The sequence below is a fragment of the Arachis ipaensis genome, chromosome B6, assembly GCF_059453495.1.
Source record: "Arachis ipaensis isolate K30076 ecotype BB chromosome B6, ASM5945349v1, whole genome shotgun sequence".
NCBI lineage: Eukaryota > Viridiplantae > Streptophyta > Magnoliopsida > Fabales > Fabaceae > Arachis > Arachis ipaensis.
This window is the reverse complement of record NC_142441.1, coordinates 150429881-150447124: the sequence shown is the minus strand read 5'-3', so window position 1 is coordinate 150447124 and position 17244 is coordinate 150429881. Positions and strand designations below refer to the sequence as shown.

Genomic DNA, 17244 nt, shown 5'->3' with positions numbered 1-17244 from the left:
AAAAAGTTATATATATCTTATAATTTATATTAATTTTTTTAACATAAAAAATACTGATAATTTTTTTTTAAATATTAATGAGGTAAAAGATAATTTTTAATAAAATTTTTAAAAATTATTTATTGTCCTATTTTAAATTCATAAATTTGTAAGAACTAAATTTTTTGAGATTTTAAGTTGTAACATTAAGCCACATATATTAGTAGTGGGGGAGCATTTCAAATTAAAATGTGTGTACAGCCATTATAAATAGGAGAAAGGAGTTGAATATGGAAACACACAGAAATGCAAACATGTCTCCAAACACAAACACTTACACTGGCATGGTTGTGATTATCTTTGTTCACCTTTATTGCCTTGCGTTGCTAACGTCTTCTGAGTCAGAGTTGATTGAGTGCATTCCAAGTGAGCGGGAAGCACTTCTAAGATTCAAGCAGCATCTCACTGACCCTACAAACAGGCTGTCTTCTTGGAATGCTTCCAATCCCAACTGCTGCCACTGGGATTATGTTGTTTGTAGTCATCTAACTTTCCACATCCTTCACCTTCACCTTAACACTACTCTACCATCAGAATATGTTGAATATCCCTTACCCAGTGCTGTCTGGCTCGCTTACGAGAGGTCCGAGTTTAGTGGAGCGATAAATGATTCTCTTGTTGAATTGAAACATCTGAATTACTTGGACTTGAGCGGCAATAGTTTTGGAGGTATTCAATTTCCTACTTTCCTTTTTCGAATCACCTCCTTAACTCACCTTAACCTCTCTTTTTCCGGATTTTATGGCAACATTCCTCATCAGATTGGGAATCTCTCTAATTTGCTCTATCTTGGCCTCTCATATGATGCCCATGGAAAACTTCCACATCAAATTGGCAATCTCACCAATTTAATCCATCTTGGCCTCCAAAGTTATTTTGTTGAACCATTGGTTGTTGAAAATGCTGATTGGCTTTTGGGACTTACCTCCCTTGAATATCTTGATTTGAGTGGTGCTAACCTATCCAAATCATTTAATTGGCTACACACTATGCAAGCTCTCCCTTCTTTGCATGACTTAAATTTACAAGCTTGTACTTTCGGTGATTATAAGCAACCATCCAAACTTAACTTTTCGTCCCTGCTTTCTCTTACCTTTTCTTTTGCTCCCAAGTGGGTCTTTCAGTTGAACAAACTTGTTTCTCTTACATGCAATTCACATGATTATGGCCCCTATGATATTAGAGGTCCAATTCCCGATGGTATTCAAAACCTTACCATGCTTGAAAATCTTGATTTGTCATACAATTCATTCTCATCCCATATACCAGATTGGTTATACGGTCTTCATCGTCTCAAATCTTTGAAGTTAAGAGATAGCTCTCTGACTGGGGCTATTTCTAATACTTTGGGGAATTTGACTTCTCTTGTTACCCTTGATTTGTCAGGCAATCAGTTTGAAGGAGCAATTCCAACTCTTCTGGGGAATTTGACTTCTCTTGTTACCCTTGATTTGTCAGACAATCAGTTTGAAGGAGCAATTCCAACTCTTTTGGGGAATTTGACTTCTCTTGTTAGCCTTGATTTGTCAGACAATCAGTTTGAAGGAGGAATACCATCCTCTTTTAGAAAGCTATGCAATTTGAGACACATCTCTTTCTCAAATCTCAAATGCAATCAACAACTTTCTCAAATCTTACAAATTCTTTCTCATGAACTCAAGAGTCTTGTGGCTTCTACTTCTCAAATCTCAGGTCACCTCACCAATCAACTTGGAATGTTTCAAAATCTTGAAAAGCTTGATCTCTCCAGCAACAACATTATTGGAGAAATTCCTCAATCATTCGCAAAGCTTTCCTCATTAAGATTTGTCGATTTCTCCAAAAATCAACTTACTGGAAATCCATTTAAAATTCTTGCATCATTTACTAAATTGTTATCTCTTGCCATAGATGACAATTTATTTCAAGGGATTGTACATGAAGATGACCTTGCCAATTTCACTACTTTACATGTGCTTTCAGCATCAAGTAACAATTTCACTTTGAAAGTGCATCCCAGTTGGAAACCAAAATTTCAACTTTTTCAATTGAAAATGAACTCGTGGAAGTTAGGTCCAAGCTTTCCATCATGGATTCGGTCACAAAATGATCTTGTATATTTGGATCTATCTAACGTAGGGATTTCTGATCCCATTCCCATTTGGTTTTGGGAAACAAGTCATCATTATTGTTATTTGAACTTGTCTCACAATCATATTCAAGGCAAGCTCCCAAAAGAATCAAAGATTTTTGAATCTGATGGAGCAGTTGATCTTAGCTCAAACCATCTTCATGGAAATTTACCCTTTGTGAGTGAGGATATGCTTTGGCTAGACCTCTCACATAATTCATTTTATGGGTTATTAATGGATTTTCTTTGTCAAAAATCTGACAACCAAAAAATGTTACAAATTCTCAATCTTGCATCAAACAACTTATCTGGAGAAATTCCCAACTGTTGGAGGATGTGGCCACAACTAATGGCGGTCAACTTAGAAAGCAACTCTTTTATTGGAAGCTTGCCCTATTCCATGGGCTCTTTATCAGGCCTACAATATTTGCATATACGTAACAACACGCTCTCAGGAAAATTTCCTATCAGTTTAAAAGAAAACAAGGAGTTGATTTTGTTGGATCTTGGAGAAAATAACCTCACAGGGAATATTCCTAGATGGGTTGGAGAAAGGTTGGTAAATTTAAAATTTCTTCGGCTCCGATCCAATCATCTTTCAGGTCAAATTCCCAACGGATTATGTGATATGAAGTTTCTCCAAGTTTTGGACCTTGCACTAAATAATTTGTCAGGCAATATACCAAATTGTTTGAACCATTTGAGTGCCATGATAAGTAAAACTAGTGCGAGTTCATCCATCCAGGAATCCACGTTATATGCAAGTGATACTATAAGCATGTTCCTATCGGTGAAAGGAAAAGATGCTGAGTACAACTACATTCTCGGCTTGGTGAAAAACATTGATCTTTCATCTAATAAATTGTCAGGGGAAATACCAATGGAAATCACAAACTTAACTGGTCTGATTTATTTGAACTTGTCCAAGAATGAGTTAAGTGGTCACATCCCTCAAAGTATTGGCAATATGGAGTCATTGGAATCCATTGATTTCTCAGGCAACCAACTCACAGGGGAGATCCCTCAAAGCATCACAAACTTGAACTTCCTGAACAAGCTAGACTTGTCCTACAATCACTTGGAGGGCAAAATCCCAACGGGCACTCAGTTGCAAAGCTTTGAAGCATCCGATTTTGTTGGCAACAAGCTATGTGGTCCACCATTGCTGCTCAAGTGTACCATGGAGGGGGAAGTTCCTGATGAGAATGAAAAAGAGAGAAAGAATGATGGAGTGAAGTGGGTGTTTGTGAGTGTGACTTTTGGATTTATAGTGGGATTTTGGGGATTTGTTGGTCCATTGTTCATATACAAATCATGGAGGTATGCATATTACCGCTTCCTTGATGACATGTGGTACAAACTTCAATCATGGATGTGACTTTATGTTTCTCATGTTTTAATTTTCTGGTGTGCTTGGTTTTTCATTTGTGTGTATGTGATCAGTTTGTAATGTCTTCTTTTATTCCCTTTCCTTGTAATAGTGGAAATAAAAATGAATATGCACTTGTCCTGCATGGCTTGTTAAAATGTAATCCAGTTAGTATTGTTGTCGCTATAATAATAACAATGCGAGTTAGATTTGTCACTGGCTTTGAGACATTTTGCAGTGCTTAGCAATGCTTATGAAGAGCAAGGTTCAACAGTCAAAACCAAGTTATATAGTTTTCTCATACTACCAACTATCAAGCTTCTTGAAAATCTACGGAAACACATCAAAACAGCAAAATGAAGCATGCATATATAGAAGTATCTGTTGTTGTTCTCAATTGACCATTTGCATCTTTATAAACACAACTGCATTTAATCATAGCCTAAATGCTGAATGTGAATGATATTGTATGTTGAGAATTAAAAAACATTAACAAATTGACGACCTTTTTTGGCTAAAAATATAAAAACGTGACTTCTAGGTGAATATGAAGAGACGGTACCATTTAAGCTACAACTGGTTAACTATTGTGAATGACAACTTGTTAATAAAATGTTGATGGATTTTATTAATACCTTCATTGAATTCATATTAAACCAGTTCAATTGTTTATACTAATATCAAATTGACGCCAAATCCAATTTTCATCAAGTTATGATAATATAATTTAGTTTGTTATGAATCTTACTAATACCATCGCATTCCTTAATGTTTTAAATGAATTATTACCATTTTTTTTATACATTGAATGTATTAAAAATATCCTACTAATATATGTTTTAAGAATATATTTTAAAAGCATTATTTGACTAATTTTTTTAAAAGATAAATTTTTTATATTTCCAAAACATTTAATAAATCAACGTCTTCAATTTTTAAGAATAACCCAATTCAATCTACATACACTTCTATTTAAGGTTATTATTAAGTGATTTTTTAAAAAAATATATATAATAAATATATTAAATATTTTACAATTTGTATTTTTATACATATTTTCTCAACTAATAAATTTTATTTTTCGCTTTGTCTGAACTTTATTTAAATAGTTGTCGGTGCATATAATGAATTATTGTATATATAAGACAATTTTTAAATTTTAAATACTTATTTAATTATTGAACCAAATAAAATTATAATAAGCATCATTTTGGTATAAATTAAGACATTTTAGTATAACTGATTATTATATCACGATAATTTATCATAAAAATTCACAGCAAAGCAGCATAAATTAGAATGATTTCCCTAACTTAAAATGAATTATTTGGGCATGCTTTGATTTTAATATATATTTGGAACATATGAATATTCAAACTTTAAATTTTTATAACATACCAAGACACATATAGCGCATATATATATATATATATATATATATATATATATATATATATATATATATATATATATATATATAATATAAAATATTTTTTAGATAAATTATAATAATATTTATTTTTTAATGTCTTTCTAAATGACGATATAAAGTAGTTAAAATATTTTTATAAGTAACTCAACAAATTGTCACTGCTTCCTAAATATATTATAGATAAAGTATTAAATTGATCTTTTATATTTGGGTTTAATTCTGTGGTTATTAAGATTTGAAGTGTCTTATTTGAATTCAAAAAAATTTTATGTAGCTTTAATGTAGTCCTACTATAAAGTTAATGTTAAATAATTGGGAAAGTATGAGGAGCCAATAGAATATTTATACAATGTGTACAATGGAGGTTTATGGAGTATTAGAGATATAATCGTTAGTGTTATACAAACTTTAATGTCATTCTCTAAAGGAGAGATACAAACTCGAGAGACACAGAATCATGAGCAGTAGTGGCTGTATCACCGTGAACCACTAGCCTTAGTTCAAGCACATAGAGAATATTGTCGAGAACTCTCTTTCAGTAGAAAAGTTCGCCACTGACGACGAGGACAAGGCCATCATCACCTCTACTACGAAGAATTCTTCTCGGCAACCGAAGAGTTTGGTTATATAAATTTTTTATATCTGACTGAGTTAGTTTTATTAATTATTTAACATTGATTTTACTGTAAGACAACATTAAAACTAAATGAAATTTTTTTGTATTTAAATAAAGAGAAAATATTAGACACCAATATTAATTGTGTACAATGAATTTAAAAAAAGATAAAATTAAAATTAAAAATTAAGATTAGTATTTAAATTTATTCACACTATGGACGGTTATTTCTAATCTTACCGTAATCTCCAATACACCTTCAAAACTCACCGTCATCTTTTTCGATTTTCACCTTGCGTCACTAAATTTCTCGCCGGTCATACCGAAACCGCCGCATCCTCCCACCGACACCGTTCTCACCTCCACCGATCAGCCCGTCTCTCCCTCCAACAATTATATAAAACTGAGAAGAATATGTATGAAATATATTTTATTCATGTATTACTTTTCAATTCTTTTTTATATGTTATAATAAAAGTACCTGGATAAAACTATAATAAGCTATTTACCTAAATATGTCTTAATAAAATGCCGACATGCATAGTCTAAATTATATTTATAATGTGCATTTATAAAAGTAAGAATACTGTATAATCAATAAAATTTATCATTTTTTGTTAATATTTAACCAATATTTTAAATATTAAGTATTATATTTTAAATTTTAATAATATAAAAATAAAATATTGACTAATATTAATAAAAAAATAAACCATCGAATATTTCTCTAAAAGTAATGTTTGCATAGTCAGCACAATTATTTTATTTACTTTTGCTTAAAGCTTAAATAGTTTATTTGGCGTAATGCATGCATACATATATGATCAAACATGATGAAATTTATTACACAAAAACCATTAAAGACGGTGTCTGATTATCAATCCCACTTGTGGTCTCTCGTCTGTGTCCAAATTTATTTAATTTATTAATAGATTGAAGTTATTGATTTAAAAATAAATATTATAAAATCGTAAGTTAAAATAACAATTTTACTAATAAATATATAATGATTAGCTAGCATATGTTAAATTTATGAACCTGGCTGGTATGTTGAAATAGCGGCCTCCTTTAATTAAGTAGACAAAGGCATAGTCAATGAATTAAAGTTACGTTGAATCACGTTTTTGTTGCACAATTCGATCTATGCTTTTGATGAGGCCCAATGGTACGTAGCATGCATGGACGCGGTACGAAGCATAAAGTGAGAGCACTAACCCACGTACTACACACTAATAGCGGAGACACTAGCCATTATAAATAAGAGAAATAAAGGAGTTGAAGGTGGAAATTAAGCACATACAAACATGTCTCCAAACACACACACTCCATGCTTATTATTGTGCTTATATTTCTTCATTTTTATTGCCTATCCTCTGAGTCTGAGTTGATTGAGTGCATTCCAAGTGAGCGTGAAGCACTTCTAAGATTTAAGCATGCAAAATGTAGTTATCAAATATGTTCTATCAAAAGTCCAATCAACTCAGTAAAAATAGTTAACTTAAAAGTGACAATTTTTTTGTTAGAATAAATTTTTTCCAAAAAAAAAATTGATTTTTTGTCCTTTTTTTTTTAAGATATAATAGGTGTAATTAACTAGTGAGAAAGAATTACTAAAATATTCTAGTGTAGTAGTTAAAGTGACGCAGGAGCAAGTAGAGTTAATAGGTTAATTATATTAGTTAATTATAATAAGGGAATACAAGTCTCATATTATTTAGGATAGTAAATTTTGTGTTATGTATTAGTCCACATCGTCTGAGTTATGAAAGCTTTTCCTTGGTGCATCCTTAGTTTGGTCAACTAAGATGGGTTCATGACTATTTTCACCATAAGATTGTTAACCTCGCCAAGATTAGTGAATCCGGCGTCATAAAGTGTAGATTGTGTTAATAACCTTTTTTTGGACTCTTGTATAAATAGTCTCCTGTTTTCATATTGGTTATCAATAATAATAAATTAATAATAGAATCACTTTTGCTTCCTTCCGTTCAATCTCTAGGTTAGGTTTTCTTTCTCCGTACTTCATTTCATATGATATCACGAGCGTTCACGATGCATGACCGATTCACCTAAAATCTCACACATTAGATTCCACTAACAATAATGTTGTACCTACTCCATCTTCAATTTCTTCTCTACCCACCCTTTTCCCAAATCCTTCACTATTCCGCTTTCTCAGAAACTTTCAAAGAATAATTTCTTGACCTGGTGCTATTTTACAACTTTAATGATTTGCGGCCAGGAATTTTAGGATCATCTTGATTTATCCAAAATTCATACAAGATTCAACAGCACCAATGATGAAACAGCGCAAAAAGAATTAATAGTATATAAGTCATGGAGAACTAACGATTATAACCTTACTTTTTGACTCTTTACCTCCATGAAAGTCCCATTTCAGCACTGTCATTGGGTGTAAGTTTGCACACGAAATCCAGGCAAGAATTTATATATATTTTGTATCACAAATCAAGGCAAGAGTTCGACAATTTCAACATCAATTGAAGTCAATCAAAAAAACAGATTCCACCTCTTACAAATCAAGAAAATTCTTGACTCATTTAATGCTGTAGGAGAGCTAATTACAGGTAATGAATACACCAATATCATCTTTGATGGCCTAAATCAGGATTATGAATATTTTATTACTTATGTGACTGCAAAAGATCCTCTTTATAGTATTTTCGATTTAGAAGCATTATTGATGGCTCAGGAGGATAATGTTGAGCGATTCAAAAAGACTGGTCTTTCACCAATACAAGTCTATATCTCTCAAATCACTGCCTCTGAAACACACAGCTCAAAATCTTTTCCTCAACTTTATGGACGTAACTCTTTTAACAACTACAAATTTTGAAACAAACTCAGACTAGATTGCGTTTTCAACGGCCATAAGTTTGGGAGGGGGTAATAAAAGGTGTAATTAATTAATGAACAAGAATTACTAAAATATCCTAGTGTAGTAGCTAAAATTACATATTGTGCTAATAACACTTTTCTTGAATTTTTAAATAAATAATCTCCTGTTTTTATATTAGTTATCAATAATAATAGAATTACTTTTGCTTTCTTTCACTCAATCTTCAAGTTAAATTTTCTCTCTCCGTACTTCATTTCATAAAAGATAAAAAAAATAAATTGATAAACTCATTTAATTCATCGGATTGGCCTTAAAGGGCTATAGAATTAAAACTTAATAAACAAAAAAAATAAAAATAAATGAGTCAGGCTATATAACCCATGTACTAAAGCGGGTCAAATTTAAATGATTTAGTCTGACCCATTTGACAGCTTTACAATAAATAACTAAACTATATTAATACAAAAGTAATCAATACATACCTATATATATATATAAAATACTACATATATATATATAATACTACATTCATATTTATAATCAAATTATATAAAAAATATGATTAAAGTTGATTTATACATACAATTATCCATGTCAGCATTTATATTTATATTTTAAAAAAATTATTATATCATTGTATATACTAAAAAATCTTTATAATTTATGATAAATAGATAATATATTCTTTTAAATATTTTTATTAAAAAATTAAATAATTTTTTTGTTATTATGACAAAATATTCTTATACATTAAAAAATTAAAATTAAATTCTTTATCTAAAAATCTCCAAAAAAAGAAAAAAAAATATAAAATATAAAATAGATCTTAATTATTATTCTTGTTCATTTTTTTTTGTCTTTGTCACCTTTTAGATTTACGGTATTTCTTAATCCGACAAAACAAAGATTAATTTGTTGTAAATCAAAATTTCATTTAAGAACTTATTATTATCCAATAGATTGCTGCATGCACAAAATGAAATTTAAACACTCAACACTTTACTTAAATAAATTAGCAAACTAACCACTAGACCAATTTAACTTAATTACTTCTCTTATTGTATTTTTTGATTGCTCTATTATTCTGTTGTCTGATGTTTGAAATAAAATAACAAGTAGAAAGCAAATTTTTAAACTTTCTAGACCGATAATCTTTTTTATGTTTTTGGTAGAATTCGCTCATGTTTAGTTAATGAAGCTTGTACATCTTTATGCTTAGGAAATATGTTTTAAGGTTAGGATGTTAAAATGGTCGAACCTACTGAGTCAGTCTATGTTAAAAATAATAGATCAAGTTAAAATTTTGAGTCTATTAAACAAAAAAATCCATTAAATTTGTACTGTTGAATTTGCGAATTTTGGTGGAGCAGTGCAGGATTGGGCTAACAACTATTGCTTAAAAAATTATATTTAAAATTTTGTAAAATTTTAAATATGCAATGCAATCACACAATAACAAGAAAAAAATTACAAAGCTCTAATAAAATCTTAGCACATAAGAGTTCTATCTTTCCACCTCTAAAAACTTATATATAAGAACTTTGGTAATGGTATGTATGTAAATTACTCATACGCATAACGTTATTGACTTTATGGTTTATAAGCATCTTAGAGTTTCAACAATAATTCAGAACTACAAATTCTTAAAAAATACAAGACGTACATCACTGGGACTAATTAGCAAAACATTCATAGTGATGCATTTTTCTATGTGAGAATGAGTTCAATCCATTCACTCAGTATAAAATTCCAAATTAAATCTTAAAACGGGTATTGGTAATTTAAGTTTGAATGTTTATTGTGGATTATAAAATAGTTTGTAATTTCACTTTTTTTTATTTGTGTTTTATATTATGTTATATTTTATTAAAAAACTTTAATTATGTAATTTTTTGTTAATTTAACTATTTAAAAGAAGAGATTAGCTAGACCTACCTGCTCTAAAATAGGACGGATTAGAGATTTTGGCTTATCTAACCCTAATTAATAAAAAAAATTTGTAACATATATTATCACGCATATTTTTCTATATATAGAACCATAAATTTTATTTATTTAATTTTCGTTGCATCTATTTTAAATATAGAACACTGGTATATTATTAACAAAATTTATTATTTTTGGTTAACACTTGAATAATTTTAAATATTAAAGATTAAATTCTAAATCTTAATTCTTATAGTATAAAAATAAGATGTTATCTCAAAGTATGGACTAATATTAATAAAAAAATTTATTCTTCTAACATTACTCCTAAATATAATTATTTATATATTTTCTTCTATCAACTTAAATTAAAGAGTAATATGATAGCATACTGAAACTCAGTACCACATGGAACCACAGCACCTAATAAGTAATAACAGTGTCTTACAAGTGCGGATCGAACAGTGTAATTGTAACCTGAGTAAATGGATCTTGGAAGCTAAAGTTAGAATTGCCACCTGGCAGAGTTAGTTAGAAACGGTTAAGTTAGTTAGTGTTCACTGTTCAGCTTAGTATATCAAGTTTGTAGTCACTGCTGCTCATATATATATATATATATATATATGCAATTCATGTAACTCAGCAAAGTGTTTGACTAGTGCATCAAATCATAACTTTGCCTTCTCTGTTTCTCTATTGCATGCTACCAGCTTCTTCATTCTCAACTCATCTTATCTCTCTCACTTTCTTTTTTAGAATCTTCAAACTCTCCTCCTGAACTTACACCAAAGAGCTTGACCCTCTCTAACCATGCAATTTTAACAGAAATAGATTATTATAGATGTTATGGTTTAATTTGAGCAAGACTTTAAATACAGTAAATATCTAGTTCTCATTTTTTAGGATATTATCTCAATGAACCGTGAAGATCACGAGTAGGTGAATAAAAAAAATATTTGGTAACCAAAGAAAATTAGCTAAAAGTAATCATAATTTATTTTATTTAATATTTATTAATTGTTGCGATAATTAATAAATATTAAATAAGATAAATTCTGACTTTTTTTTTTTTTCCCTAAATGAAAAAATCCGGATGTTCGAATTACTATTGTGTCACTTTTAAACATTTATATAATTCGTGGTTGTCCCATTCTTATTGATTTATCAAGACATTATGGTTGAGTGGTTCTTCCATAATAAGTTTCCAACTTCACACGGTTTGGCTTTGGAATTCTTGATAATCGTTCATTCACAGGGAATAAGGACTTATAATAAAATCCAAATGAAAGAAAAGAAAGATACATTATTACTAACATCCAAATGGGAATAGAAAAAAGAAACAAAGACTCTAAAGTTAATTAATAGTGTGGATAACACGTCGAGTTTCTTTTTTTTTTTCTGAGGTCACTAATTTTCTATATTTATTTATATTTTTTAAAATAAAGAATATTTCACGATCAATAACATCGAGCCTTAACCAACTTTTATCTCGAAGACGTTGATATTACTAATAATCGCTACTTCCATCCGTTTATAACGTAAAATATATATTATTTTGAGTTTTACACAAAAATTCTTGCATAGTTTCATATATATATATACACACTAAACTAACCCCTTCAACTTCCTCTCATAAGTCATAACAATGTACGTTGCGTTGCTGTGTTGTTACTTGGTGAATAATGCACTTACTAGTGACTAGGCCGATGAATCTTGTGCCTCTGTGTTTTTGGATAGTAGGGAATATACTTTAAGGAATCAAAACCAAAATAATAGGCTTCTTATGTTACGTTATTATAAGAAATCAAATGGTCTAACTTACTCCAAAAACACATTAAGAAATAAATAAAGCTTATCTTATATTTATAAAAATGATCAGACTTTTAATTTTAGACAATATGAAACTTAATACAATTCTCTTACGCTCAGGACTATACAAAGACTTGAAGCTAGGGCTGGCAATGGGTAGGGTAGGGTAGGTTTGGACTCTACCCTAACCCTACCTGCGGGTTGAAAATTTTATTAAACCTCTACCCTACCCTACCATACCCTACCCGCAGAAATATCAAATTTTTTTAAAGTAAATATAAAATTTAATCATTTCAAATTTTATACATATTAATAACATAAAAAATAAAAAACTAATACTTTAAATTACTAAATTAACTAACTAGTTTAGTGGTTGTTCACTTGGGTTCAACTCTCACTTCCTTCACTATATACCTAATTTTTATAAAATATGTGTTATATACGAGGTGCGGGTAGGGTAGGATAGGGTACACACTAAACCCTACCCTACCCTACCCGCAGGCATACCCGGACCGTACCCTACCCTACCCGCAACGAGTTGGACCAGGTTGGATACCCACGGGTAGGGTATGAATTGCCAGCCCTACTTGGAGCATGAAATTTAAAGACAATTTGATGAATTTGTTGTGGTGTGAATTTGATCCAATGACAATTTTTAATTTTTGTTCTAATATCATATAAGAAATTAAATGGGTTTAATTTACTCCAAAAATTAGTTCAAGAGATAAAAATTATCTTATATTTATAAAGACTATCAGATTTTTAATTTTAGACAATGTAAGATTTAATAATTATGTTATTAGATTTTAGAGTCCAGATAAAAATAACTGCATTCCTCAGTGTTTAAACAAATTTTAAATACTAAATTACAAACACTTTGTGTTCTATTTGATTAAAAAAGGTTGTATATTGGCGTTTTTAATAAGAGGAGTATTAAGGGTCAGCAAATTTTGTGATTTATAGTTATTAATTAGTTATTATTAGTGTTTTTTAATACTGTTGAATATCATTAGAATATGTTGAATATCCCTTACCCATTGCTGTCTTGCTCGCTTACGAGAGGTCCAGGTTTAGTGGAGCGATAAATGATTCTCTTGTTGAATTGAAACATCTGAATTACTTGGACTTGAGCGGCAATAGTTTTCGAGGTATTCAATTTCCTACTTTTCTTTTTCGAATCACCTCCTTAACTCACCTTAACCTCTCTGATTCTGGATTTTATGGGAAGATTCCTCATCAGATTGGGAATCTCTCTAATTTGCTCTATCTTGACCTCTCATATGTTGCCTATGGAAAACTTCCACATCAAATTGGCAATCTCACCAATTTAATCCATCTTGGCCTCCAAAGGTATGATAATGATGAATCATTGGTTGTTGAAAATGCTGATTGGCTTATGGGTCTTACCTCCCTTGAATATCTTGATTTGAGTGGTGTTGACCTATCCAAATCATTTAATTGGCTACACACTATGCAAGCTCTCCCTTCTTTGCAAGACTTAAACTTACAAGCTTGTACTTTCGGTGATTATAAGCAACCATCCAAACTTAACTTTTCGTCCCTGCTTTCTCTCACCATTTCTGTTGCTCCCAAGTGGGTCTTTCAGTTAAACAAACTTGTTTCTCTTACATGGGATTCAAATTATTATGCCTCGTCTGATATTGGAGGTCCAATTCCCGATGGTATTCAAAACCTTACCATGCTTGAAAATCTTGATTTGTCATACAATTCATTCTCATCCCATATACCAGATTGGTTATACGGTCTTCATCGTCTCAAATCTTTGAACTTAGGATATAACCATCTGACTGGGACAATTTCTAATGCTTTGGGGAATTTGACTTCTCTTATTACCCTTGATTTGTCAGACAATCACTTTGAAGGAGAAATTCCAACTCTTTTGGGGAATTTGACTTCTCTTGTTAGCCTTGATTTGTCATACAATCTGTTTGAAGGAGCAATACCATCCTCTTTTAGAAAGCTATGCAATTTGAGACACATCTCTTTCTCATATCTCAAATGCAATCAACAACTTTCTGAAATCTTACAAATTCTTTCTCAACAACTCAAGAGTCTTGTGGCTTCTACTTCTCAAATCTCAGGTCACCTCACCAATCAACTTGGAATGTTTCAAAATCTTGAAATGCTTGATCTCTCCAGCAACAACATTATTGGAGAAATTCCTCAGTCATTCACAAAGCTTTCTTCATTAAGATTTGTCAGATTCTCCACAAATCAACTTACTGGAAATCCATTTAAAATTCTTGCATCAGCTACTAAATTGTTATCTCTTGCCATAGATGACAATTTGTTTCAAGGGATTGTACATGAAGATGACCTTGCCAATTTCACTACTTTACAAGTGCTTTCAGCATCAAGTAACAATTTCACTTTGAAAGTGCATCCCAGTTGGAAACCAAAATTTCAACTTTTTCTATTGAAAATGAGCTCTTGGAAGCTAGGTCCAAGCTTTCCATCATGGATTCGGTCACAAAATCATCTTGCATATTTGGATCTATCTAACGCAGGGCTTTCTGATTCCATTCCCATTTGGTTTTGGGAAACATGTCATTATTGTTTATTTGAACTTGTCTCACAATCATATTCATGGCAAGCTCCCAAAAGAATTAAAGATTTTAGAATTTTTTGGAGCAGTTGATCTTAGCTCAAACCATCTTCATGGAAATTTACCCTTTGTGAGTGAGAATGTGGTTTGGCTAGATCTCTCACATAATTCATTTTATGGGTTATTAATGGATTTTCTTTGTCAAAAATCTGACAATCCAAAAACGTTACAAATCCTCAATCTTGCATCAAACAACTTATCTGGAGAAATTCCCAACTGTTGGAGGATGTGGCCAGAACTAATGGATGTCAACTTAGAAAGCAACTATTTTATTGGAAGCTTGCCCTCTTCCATGGGCTCTTTATCAGGGCTACAATATTTGCAGATACGTAACAACACACTCTCAGGAAAATTTCCTATCAGTTTAAAGGAAAACAAGGAGTTGATTTTGTTGGATCTTGGAGAAAATAACCTCACAGAAAATATTCCTAGATGGATTGGAGAAAGGCTGGTAAATTTAAAATTTCTTCGGCTCCGATCCAATAATCTTTCAGGTAAGATTCCCAAAGGATTATGTGATATGAATTTTCTCCAAGATTTGGACCTTGCACTAAATAATTTGTCAGGCAATATACCAAATTGTTTGAACCATTTGAGTGCCATGATAAATAAAACTAGTGCAAGTTCATCCATCCAAAAATACATGGCATATGGAAGTGATATTATAAGCATGATCCTATGGGTGAAAGGAAAAGATGCTGAGTACAACAACATTCTCGGCTTAGTGAAAAACATTGATCTTTCATCTAATAAATTGTCGGGGGAAATACCAATGGAAATCACAAACCTAACTGGTCTGATTTATTTGAACTTGTCCAAGAATGAGTTGACTGGTCACATCCCTCAAAGTATTGGCAATATGGAGTCATTGGAATCCATTGATTTCTCAGGCAACCAACTCACAGGGGAGATCCCTCAAAGCATCACAAACTTGAACTTCCTGAACAAGCTAGACTTGTCCTACAATCACTTGGAGGGAAAAATCCCAACGGGCACTCAGTTGCAAAGCTTTGAAGCATCCAGTTTTGTAGGCAACAAGCTATGTGGTCCACCATTGCTGCTCAAGTGTACCATGGAGGGGGAAGTTCCTGATGAGAATGAAAAAGAGAGAAAGAATGATGGAGTGAAGTGGTTATTTGTGAGTGTGGCCTTTGGATTTATAGTGGGATTTTGGGGATTTGTTGGTCCATTGTTCATATTCAAATCATGGAGGTATGCATATTACCGTTTTCTTGATGACATGTGGTACAAACTTCAATCATGTATGTGACTTTATGTTTCTAATGTTTTAATTTTCTGGTTTTTCATTTGTGTGTATGTGATGAGTTTGTAATGTTTTCTTTGTTTTCCCCTTTTCTTGTAATAGTGGAAATAAAAATGAATATGGACTTGTCCTGCTTGGCTTGTTAAAATGTAATCCAGTTAGTATTGTTGTCGCTATAATAATAATAACAATGTGACTTAGATTTATCATTGGCTTTCAGACATTTTGCGGTGCTTAGAAATGCTGATGATGAGCAAGGTTATATAGTTTTCCCATACTACCAACTACCAAGCTTTTTAAAAGTTATTGACTTCACTGCTTAACTACATTAAAACTAAATAAAATTTTTAAATCTAAATTTTAAATTTTAATAGTATAAAAATAAGATATTAACTAATATTAATAAAAAATAGACCATCGAATATTTCTCTAAAAGTAATGTTTGCATAGTTGGCATAATTATTTTATTTACTTTTGCTTAAAGCTTAAATTGTTTATTTGGCGTAATGCATGCATACATATATGATCAAACATGATGAAATTTATTACACAAAAACCATTAAAGACGGTGTCTGATTATCAATCCCACTTGTGGTCTCTCGTCTGTGTCCAAATTTATTTAATTTATTAATAGATTGAAGTTATTGATTTAAAAATAAATATTATAAAATCGTAAGTTAAAATAACAATTTTACTAATAAATATATAATGATTAGCTAGCATATGTTAAATTTATGAACCTGGCTGGTATGTTGAAATAGCGGCCTCCTTTAATTAAGTAGACAAAGGCATAGTCAATGAATTAAAGTTACGTTGAATCACGTTTTTGTTGCACAATTCGATCTATGCTTTTGATGAGGCCCAATGGTACGTAGCATGCATGGACGCGGTACGAAGCATAAAGTGAGAGCACTAACCCACGTACTACACACTAATAGCGGAGACACTAGCCATTATAAATAAGAGAAATAAAGGAGTTGAAGGTGGAAATTAAGCACATACAAACATGTCTCCAAACACACACACTCCATGCTTATTATTGTGCTTATATTTCTTCATTTTTATTGCCTATCCTCTGAGTCTGAGTTGATTGAGTGCATTCCAAGTGAGCGTGAAGCACTTCTAAGCTAGGAAGCACCGATACGACACGCGATACGGACACGACACGACACGAATACGCTGACGCGTTCTTT

General features: G+C 31.3%; 3 protein-coding genes across 3 annotated transcripts; all 3 read left to right on the top strand.

Annotated features, from left to right (window-relative positions):
• Positions 1–244: 244 nt before the first annotated feature.
• On the top strand, positions 245–3734 carry LOC107647744 (receptor-like protein EIX2). Its single transcript, XM_088489246.1, has 2 exons — positions 245–708; positions 1426–3734. The coding sequence occupies exons 1-2, from the start codon at positions 270–272 to the stop codon at positions 3525–3527; spliced, it is 2541 nt and encodes an 846-aa protein (XP_088345372.1). The 5' UTR covers positions 245–269; the 3' UTR covers positions 3528–3734.
• An 8579-nt stretch (positions 3735–12313) lies between these two features.
• Positions 12314–14820, top strand: LOC148563129 (receptor-like protein EIX1). The gene is made up of 2 exons (XM_088491185.1): positions 12314–12317; positions 13175–14820. Exons 1-2 carry the CDS (start codon positions 12314–12316, stop codon positions 14818–14820), a joined length of 1650 nt encoding a protein of 549 aa, XP_088347311.1.
• On the top strand, positions 14759–16157 carry LOC107647743 (receptor-like protein EIX1). Its single transcript, XM_088491513.1, has one exon. It carries the CDS (start codon positions 14915–14917, stop codon positions 16055–16057), a length of 1143 nt encoding a protein of 380 aa, XP_088347639.1. The 5' UTR covers positions 14759–14914; the 3' UTR covers positions 16058–16157.
• Positions 16158–17244: the final 1087 nt, after the last annotated feature.